The following is a 9,446-nucleotide window of genomic DNA, read 5'->3' on the forward strand; positions in this document are numbered from 1 at the left end:
TTTAAGAAACTGAACGACTCTCTTGGATTAAGGCACTACTGTGAGAAGATGCAGATAGATGGCAGGTCAGCAAGGCCATATAGTATTTCAAACTCTCTCGACTTTAATGGCATCTCTGAATCATCCAGCAGGCATGGCTCTACTTTGGGGAATGAGCATTATTGATTGACCTTTGTCTAACCTTAAGTTTTGCAAAAGTATTATGCAATCACTTGAATATTGGATCTGTACAGATCAACAATCTATGAAACTATGTATTTTGGTCCAAAAGCTGTCCTGTACATGTATAGTTTCTTTTCTTAAAGAGTATTTGGAATGTTACTACCTTCACTAAATATTAATTTATAAATATACTTATCACATAACTTAGGGGGGTGATTTATAATGGTACTATTTAAAGGCTAACCCAATTTCTCAAATGGACTAGTACCACTTGTTTACAATACTGTGGTGGATTGTGTGTTGCTGAAAGACACATCACTGAAATTTCAAAAGCCAAACATTGTGATCTGTTCCATCTGATTCTTCCCACATTCCCCTCCAAAGCCTGGTATCCCTATTTCACTCTGTACTTTCCATTACGAGTACAGAAAACTACCAGATGAACAGATTCCCTTTCAGATAACACAGCATATCCCAGGTGTCATGTCATTGATTTTAATTAGCAAATCAGTCTCATAAATAATAATATAACCCTATGAATATATTGAAATAGTATTTGTAATGCTTTAAAGCTATATTATGTATCATTCTATTATATGATATTATGAAATACAATGTAAATATTGTGCATAAATCATCTTATGGACATTGTGACATTTGGGCTTTTTATTTTGACCTGTAGATAGATATGTAGACACTCACTGAGAATATCCTATAAACTTACTTCCCTTCTTACATCCCTACCTACAGGGATGGCATTCCATTTACTCAGGGTCTACTGTCAATAAAAGTCATGGTAAAAATACAGTAGTGAGGCTGGTGGGGCTCTATGTGATCATAAAACCCTGGCATCTTGGTAAATGATGTCCCGCTGTGTTCATTAGGTCTTTGGAGAAGGAAATGCATCTCACAGTGATCATTAGACATTTCCGTGCATGCTGGAGACACAGCACAATAGAGATGACTGCCTTCTGGGAAGATGTTGTCCAGTGGGAGAAAGCTGTACACGGAGCTTCACATTGTCTCCCAAAGGACAAACTGGCACAAGTTTGAATTTTGTTCTCTTAGCTCCAGAGAAATAAAATTCTCAGGGAATGTAAGACAAAATAATACTTTATTAATGAGGCACAGGGGATTTCATCCACTAGAGCCAAAGGACTGTAAATACTTCCTCCAAACTGACCAAGATCTACTTGATTCATCCAAGGTGATGAGAAAACACAATTGTACCTTCCAGTAGCTTCATGAGTGGGTCCATATCCGTGTTCTTTCTGGGAGCCAGTCTCTAACTTTAGCAGTGGTACTTGGCAGAACCAGCATTGGTGAAGTCTTCTCTGGATGAGGTACAACATCATCCCAGGTGCGCAGAGATTGGTGATGCGTGATGTTCCTTTCTTATTGGTAGTGTCTTTAGGTGTATCAGAAGATATAACAAATAAAAGCAAGTTTAATGGATAAAGTCCTGATAAGTTAGAGTCTCTGGTTCTAGAGACTGATTCTGGCTACATGACAATGTCTTCTTTCTCTGATTTGTCTTTCCCGGTGCTGGCTCTCATTCCTGCAACCTCCTTCTCTAAACAGCCTTCCTTGCTTCACTGCATTAAAGTGTCCGTTAACCTCATTCAACTATTTGTTCACATAGTCACTCACAGAACTCTAGTTTAGCATTAAATTACAGTCTGGACACAAAGAAATGAGCAGACAGTTTCCCTTCTTTCCAGTATCTGACGTTCTCCGTAAGGGAACAGACGGTAAGTGCGTGCTTATCCCGGCTCTGCAATCCTACTGAAATGGATCATGATGTTGTTGCCCTTCCTGGGGACTTTTAGTGAAGGTTTCATGGAGAGATGATGATCACACTGAGCTTCGAAGGAGGAGACAGTTGGGCAGTAATGTTGGCATTATTAAAACCATACGGTGTGCATTGGAAATTGCTCATAATAATTAATGCCTGATGAACAAGGAAAGCAAGGAATGGAAAGTGAAGCATGAGTGTGGACAGGGAGGCAGCAGCCATGTAACACACAGCTGTATATTTTGCCTAAGGAAGGACAACTCTGAAATTAGCGGAGAGTCAGAGCAGTATTAGCAGCACAGCTTGTCTGCAGTCAGACTCGCCTTGGAGACATTGCTCTGTCCATGTGCAGAGCAGACTCCTGCTGCCGTGAAAACTGTAGAGAGAGAAAGAGTGGAAAAAGCACAGTAGAAGTGGGAGATGAATCTGTGACCTTTGGAAGTATAATGCATCTTCAAATCCTCTGTGTAGTACGACTCAGCTTGACATTTTAAATTACTTATTTATTTTAAATTTTTAAAAAGTTATTTTTTTAACTCTTCTATAAAATTGGCATCAGAATTTTATTTTAAGAGATGTAGAATATGTGATGTAAAGCTGTGACTTTTCTAGTCCAAGGCAGGTAGTGAACTCTGGGTCAAGTTTATAGCTTGTTATATTCAAGGTATTTGCATAGGACTCATTTTAAAATTTGTACTTAACTTTCCCTTTCAACAGTTTTTCTAATACTAATTTACTGTAATGTATTTTTTTATTTTTTTAAATAAACCTGTTAGGACCCAATCCGGGCACCATGTCATTGCATAGTTCAATCAAATCAAGCAATGCTGTATGATATCAGTTTCAAATCAGTTTTTTTCCTTCTTGGGCTTCTTGATATCAGCTCCCTCTTATCCTTTTCCCTGCCCCATCTTGATCCTGTGCCATCCCCAGCAGGAACTCTTATTCTAATTATGGTTTCTGACCATAATTGATATATAGGAATAATGTGATTATCCAACAGAGTATTATAGAGATAACTATAGTAGACTAAAATAATAATTTGACTTCATGGTTAAAATCTTGTCATTAGAGTTCTCTACTTGGTGCACATTCTGGTTGTTAATATTTTTAAATATTTTCTATTTTTCTTCATATTGGGATTTATCTCTGTTTTATTTTTTTCTCTTGGTAACTCTTGACTCTTGGTTATGTATTTTCTTATGTCCTTTGTGACATGCAACCCAGTATGGTTGAAACTCTAGAGATAACAGGTTGGTTTTTTTATTTAATAGAAAAACTACAAATACAGTAAAGACATTTCCCATAAACCTTTCACTTAATTGTACATATTCATCTCTATCCAGAGCGTGCATTATTTGTCATACTTCCTTGGACGCCTGTGGCTGTGACAGGTTCCCTGATATTTGTCCTTGTTTGATGACCATGCAAGTGTTGACGTGTGTCAGTGAACTATTTTGTAAAATGTCTCTCACTTGGTATTTGTTTGATGTTTTGTCTCATGAGAAGATTGGAATTATGGAATTTTTTAAAATTTTGTTTGCTTGGCTTGTTGGAAGAAGACCACAAGGGTGAAATATCAGCTTCATCTATCAGTTTTTTTTAATTGTATAAAACACATCTGTACATTCTTTGCCCTAATCATTTTCTTTTTCTTTTTATCTTTTTTTTAAATTTTAACAATTTATTAGGGGCTCATACAATTCTTATCACAGTTCATACATATACATACATCAATTGTATACAGCACATCTGTACAGTCCCTGCCCTAATTGTTTTTTCCTTCTCTTTTCTTTTTTTACATTTTATTAGGGACCCATACAACTCTTATCACCATCCATACATATACATACATCAATTGTATAAAGCACATCCATACATTCCCTGCCCCAATCATTCTCAAGGCATTTGCTCTCTACTTAAGCCCCCTGCATCAGGTCCTCTATTTTTTTTCCCCTCCCTCCCCTTTCCCCCCTCCCTCATATGTCCTTGGTAATTTATACCTCGTTATTTTGTCATATCTTGCCCTATCTGGAGTCTCCCTTCCCCCCTTCTCTGCTGTCCCTCTCCCAGGGAAGAGGTCACATGTGGATCCTTGTAATCAGTTCCCCCCTTCCAACCCACTCACCCTCCACTCTCCCAGCATCGCCCCTCACACCCTTGGTCCTGAAGGTATCATCCACCCTGGATTCCCTGTACCTCCAGCCCTCATATGTAGCAGTGTACAGCCTCTGCCCTATCCAGTCCTGCAAGGTAGAATTCGGATCATGGTAGTTGGGGGGAGGAAGCATCCAGGATCTGGGGGAAAGCTGTGTTCTTCATCGGTACTACCTCGCACCCTAATTAACCCATCTCCTCTCCTAAACCCCTCTATGAGGGGATCTCCATTGGCCGACACTTGGGCCTTGGGTCTCCACTCTGCACTTCCCCCTTCATTTAATATGGTATATATATACATATACACATATATACACACACTTATATCATTTTTTTTGCATGATGCCTTATACCTGGTCCCTTGGCACCTCGTGATCGCACTGGCCGGTGTGCTTCTTCCATGTGGGCTTTTTTGCTTCTGAGCTAGATGGCCGCTTGTTCACCTTCAAGCCTTTAAGACCCCAGACACTATCTCTTTTGATATCCGGGCACCATCAGCTTTCTTCACCACATTTGCTTATGCACCCATTTGTCTTCAGCGATCCTATCATGGAGGTGTGCAGTCAATGATATGATTTTTTGTTCTTTGATGCCTGGTAACTGATCCCTTTGGGACCACTCGATCACACAGGCTGGTGTGTTCTTCCATGTGGACTTTGTTGCTTCTGAGCTAGTCATCTATCAGTTTTATAAAAGCTATACACTGGTTTAGATCTTGATTGAAAGTGTATTATGTATATAGATCTAGTTGGGAAGGTTTTTACAATTCACAGTATTACTGATCCTTCCAGCTCATGAACAGAGAGAGGGGATCTGTGTCTTTGGTCCTTTCATTTCACTCACTGGTATTATGTAGTTTTTAGACCATTGATTCTGTTTGCATTTTGAGCTCTTATGGCCATGGCCTCACAGTTTCATTGTGATAGCTCGCTGGTCATTATTGTGACATGGAAATGTACTTGAGGGCTTATCTTTATTTTTCAAGCTATCATTTTGCTCTCCTTATCAGTTTTAGTATTTTTCTCTTTGTGGCTGTTTCTTTGGGTTTTCTATATTGACAGAGATGTCTTCTTTGAACAAAGACAGCTTTATTTCTACCTTCCCAGACTGTGTGATTTGTATTTTTTTTGTGTGTGTGTTGTTGTGTTTGTTAAGACTTGCATTTGAATAAGAGGGTTAAGAGGGGATATCCTTGCCCTGTTATGAATCCAAAGGGGGAAAAAAATCTAAATTTTCACCATTAAACATGGCCCTAGTTGTAAGTTTCATAGATGTACTCTATCCAACCAACTTTTTAAAATTTTTTCTACTTTTCCTAGGAGAATTAAAATTTAATCAATAAGTTTGAATGCTATCAAATGCTATTGGAATTTGACTTTATGATGTTTTTTGTCGATGTTTAGTTTTTCTACATTTAATTTTTTTAACTAGTTGATGTAGGATATTACATAAACTTATTGTCAAATTTTGAACCAGTCTCTCTTTGCTGGAATAAATACCACTTAGTTGTAATATATCATACTGGTCATACATAGTTGGATTCAACTCTTTAGTATTGTGTTGACCAATTTTTCATTTATGCCATGGGTAACATTGAATGGTAGTCTTCCTTTGTTATATATTTGTACCTGGTTTTAATATTACTCACTGACTTTGAACCTATTCTGACTCATAGAGCCCCTATAGGACAGAGTATTATTGTCCCCATGAGTTTTCAAGACTTTGACTGTCGATGGAGCAGTCATCTTTCCCCATGCAGTGGCTGGTGATTTCACACTGCTGATCTTGTTGCTGCAACTTAATGATAATCCAGTATCCCACCAAGACTCCTGGATTTGATATTAGGATACTGCTGGCTTCACAGAAAGAATTTGGAAACATCCCCTCAGCTATTGCTTTCTGAAAGAGATTATAGAGAATTTATAGAATCACTATTTTTATAAAGCTTGTAGAATCCACTATCATTTCACTGGTAAATTAAATAATCACTGCGTTTACTATCAAAATGCCTCCTAAATGAACTGAATTTTGGAAAAGGAATGAAATGTTCCTTTTAAAAAGTTTCTTTCAATTTTCTATATATGAGTATTTAATTAATTACTAATATTTTAATATCTCTATAATGTGAGTGTAGGAATTCATTTAACTCACACATATAAAACATATATCTACTATTGGGTAATTCAAATATTTTTACTTTTCTGGGTATTGTGGCATTTAGAACTTGGTAATATATTCTTACTTTCTCTGATTCTTACATACTTTGTAATAATTTCCTTTCTTCCACTATTGTCTACTTCATTCCTCCTTTCCTCTCAGTAGACTGGCTTTCTATTACTTGGCAGAAAATGGCCGCAAATAAAATTTGTGCCCAAGGGATTATGGGTTTTTGAAATACACAATGACCCGGTTTTGGATTACTGTCTCTCATCAGTTCTCATGGGAGAGAAAAACTGACTTTTTTTTAGTGCTTTTTTGTTGTTGAATTGGCTCAGCCTCTATAACACACCATCAGAGATCAATGTGGAGAGAGCAAGAGCAATTATCAGTAAATGAGATACACGTTGAGCAGACGCCTTAAGCTGCACTTTACAGTACAAAAAGGGAAATATCATACCACCTAGAAATGGAGAGAAGAGCAACTTTTGTGAAACGCTGAGTTATATACCATTCATGCACATTATATTAGTATATACAAATAACACTATACTGCATGACATAACAATATTGATGAGACCAGCTGTCACCAAGGCAACTCTAACTCTGGATGAACCCCCATGTGCAGAGTAGAACTGGGCTTTGGATTTTCAAGGCTGTGACCTTTGGGAAGCAGATCACCGGGCTTTCCTTTAGATTCCTCCGTGTTGATTGTAAATGCCAAACTTTAACTAGCAGTCCAATGCTTGTTCATTTGCACCACCTAGCGGCTCAGTAATATACATTAGGATATGATATAATGTGGTGTGTTATCATAATACATAAAAAACTTATAAATGATGTTTAAGTGCTTTGTCATGGAGTCTTCTACAACCTCACAGCAACTTGATCCCATATTCCCATCACTTTTAACTACAACTTCAGTCCAGATCCCTTTTTTGCACCTCAGTTACACCATCCACCGTGTTCTCAGAGGGGTGAGGAATACTCCTGTGTCGGGGGTAGCACAGGCGCTACATTCAGGTTTCTGCTGTAAGGCTCTTTATCACAAGAGAGTATACTAAGACAGAAGCATTTCTTTTTACTCGATAACTTGCTTCCATCTTACTGTAAATTACATGGTTTACAGACTTGAACAAATATTCAAGAAATCATACACAGTCTGATCTAACTCGTCCACTGCAATTCCCCAGTGCATTTAGCTTATCCAGCTGCTTCCTTGTGTTTCCTGTTTCCATTCCTCCTTCCTCCATAACCCTCTGAATTCTATTCCTGGGCAAACGCTGCCCTCTTGAACTTACATAGTTGATTATTGGCACGTGGAGGAGAGTTCTGTTCCAGACATGACTGCTGTGTGCCTGCTCCATGAGTCCATTGCATCCATTGTCTTTGCATTTCCATCCCTCTTCCAACCTCTGTAAGGAGGAGCGCAATACTTGCACCTTATGCTGTTCACATCAAATAAAAGTAAAAATACTTGTTTGGGGATCTCACAATTTTCAAGAATACTTCGCAGAAAATATTTGGTCAAACACATTTGTCAAATGAACAATCAAATTCTTAAGGAATTTGTAGAGAATTATAAAGATTTCGGGAAAACATGGTGTTAGAAGAAAGGACAACTTGACAGATTCAGTTTCAAAGATAATACTGAGCACATGAGATTCAAGAACTTGAGATATACAGATATGAGCACGGATTAATTTACTAACTGTTTAAAATAGAAATGACAGTATATGCCTTAAACTGTTGTTAGCAGCTTATGGCAGAGTGTGCAATGCTCTTGTCTCTATCCCAGTAGTTTCATCAGCCGCATGGAACCAGGAAACCACACTCAGTTTCCAGAATTCATCCTTCTGGGGCTTTCTGAAGAGGCAGAGCTGCAGCCCCTCCTCTTTGGACTGTTCCTCTCCATGTACCTGGTCACCTTCACTGGGAACCTGCTCATCATCCTGGCCATCACCACAGACTCCCACCTCCACACACCCATGTACTTCTTCCTCTCCAACCTCTCCTTTACTGACATCTGTTTCACCTCCACCACTGTCCCAAAGATGCTGATGAATATCCAGATGCAGAACAGAGTTATTACATATGAAGACTGCATCACACAGATGTACTTTTTCTTGCTTTTTGTGGGCTTAGACAACTTTTTATTGACAGTGATGGCCTATGATCGTTTAGTGGCCATTTGTCACCCACTGCACTATATGGTCATCATGAACCCAAGATTCTCTGGCCTCCTGCTTCTGGTCTCCTGGGTATTGTCATTTCTGCAGTCTCTATTAAATGTTTTATTGGTTTTGCAACTGTCTTTTTGTACAGAACTGGAAATCTCCCATTTTTTCTGTGAATTTAATCAGGTCGTCCATCTTGCTTGTTCTGACACATTCCTCAATGACTTAGTCATGTATTTAACAACTGGAATTCTGGGTGTTATTCCAGTCAGTGGGATCCTTTTCTCTTACATGAAGATTGTGTCCTCCATTTTGAAAATTTCATCAGTTGGGGGCAAATATAAAGCCTTTTCCACCTGTGGGTCTCACCTCTCCGTGGTCTCCTTGTTCTATGGTACAGCTTTAGGGGTTTATCTTAGTTTGGCTGCTATTGACAACTCCAGGGCCACTGCAATAGCCTCAGTGATGTACACTGTAGCCACACCCATGCTGAATCCTTTTATCTACAGTCTGAGAAATAAAGACATAAAGCAAGCCCTAAGAAAACTTTTCAGCTAAGGAACACCCTATATAACAGAAACTTATCCATAAGTTTAGAGAGCTTCTTTTGAAAAACAAAATTTAAAATAATATAAATTTGTGTTATGCTTTCCTCAGTTCTAACTGTGCTTACGTATATAATTCCCTCTCCTAAATATTTAAGACATAATATGAAAAATTGAAGACATAATACGAAAATACTTCCAGTGTATTTTCTTAAAAATGTATTTACTTTAACCAAATCTTCACTTCAACATGCAATGTTTTAGGGGGCTTCAGCTATATATAAGAAATAGATTTTTCATTACTAGCCATAGAGGAATTGCATACAATTATCACAAGGACCAGTGCTCATTATTATCCTGAGCCATTAAAAACAGGCACAGAATTTCTATGACCCTTATTTTGGAAAATATTTTTCTTGCGATTACATCTGTCTTAAACCTTCAACCCACCTG

At 38.2% G+C, this 9,446-nt stretch overlaps 1 protein-coding gene across 1 annotated transcript; it reads left to right on the top strand.

The window, feature by feature from the left end:
• Positions 1-8,085: 8,085 nt before the first annotated feature.
• Positions 8,086-9,006, top strand: LOC142449354 (olfactory receptor 7A10-like). Its single transcript, XM_075550926.1, has one exon. It carries the CDS (start codon positions 8,086-8,088, stop codon positions 9,004-9,006), a length of 921 nt encoding a protein of 306 aa, XP_075407041.1.
• Positions 9,007-9,446: the final 440 nt, after the last annotated feature.

This window comes from Tenrec ecaudatus, chromosome 1 (genome assembly GCF_050624435.1).
Source record: "Tenrec ecaudatus isolate mTenEca1 chromosome 1, mTenEca1.hap1, whole genome shotgun sequence".
NCBI classification, from domain to species: Eukaryota; Metazoa; Chordata; class Mammalia; order Afrosoricida; family Tenrecidae; genus Tenrec; species Tenrec ecaudatus.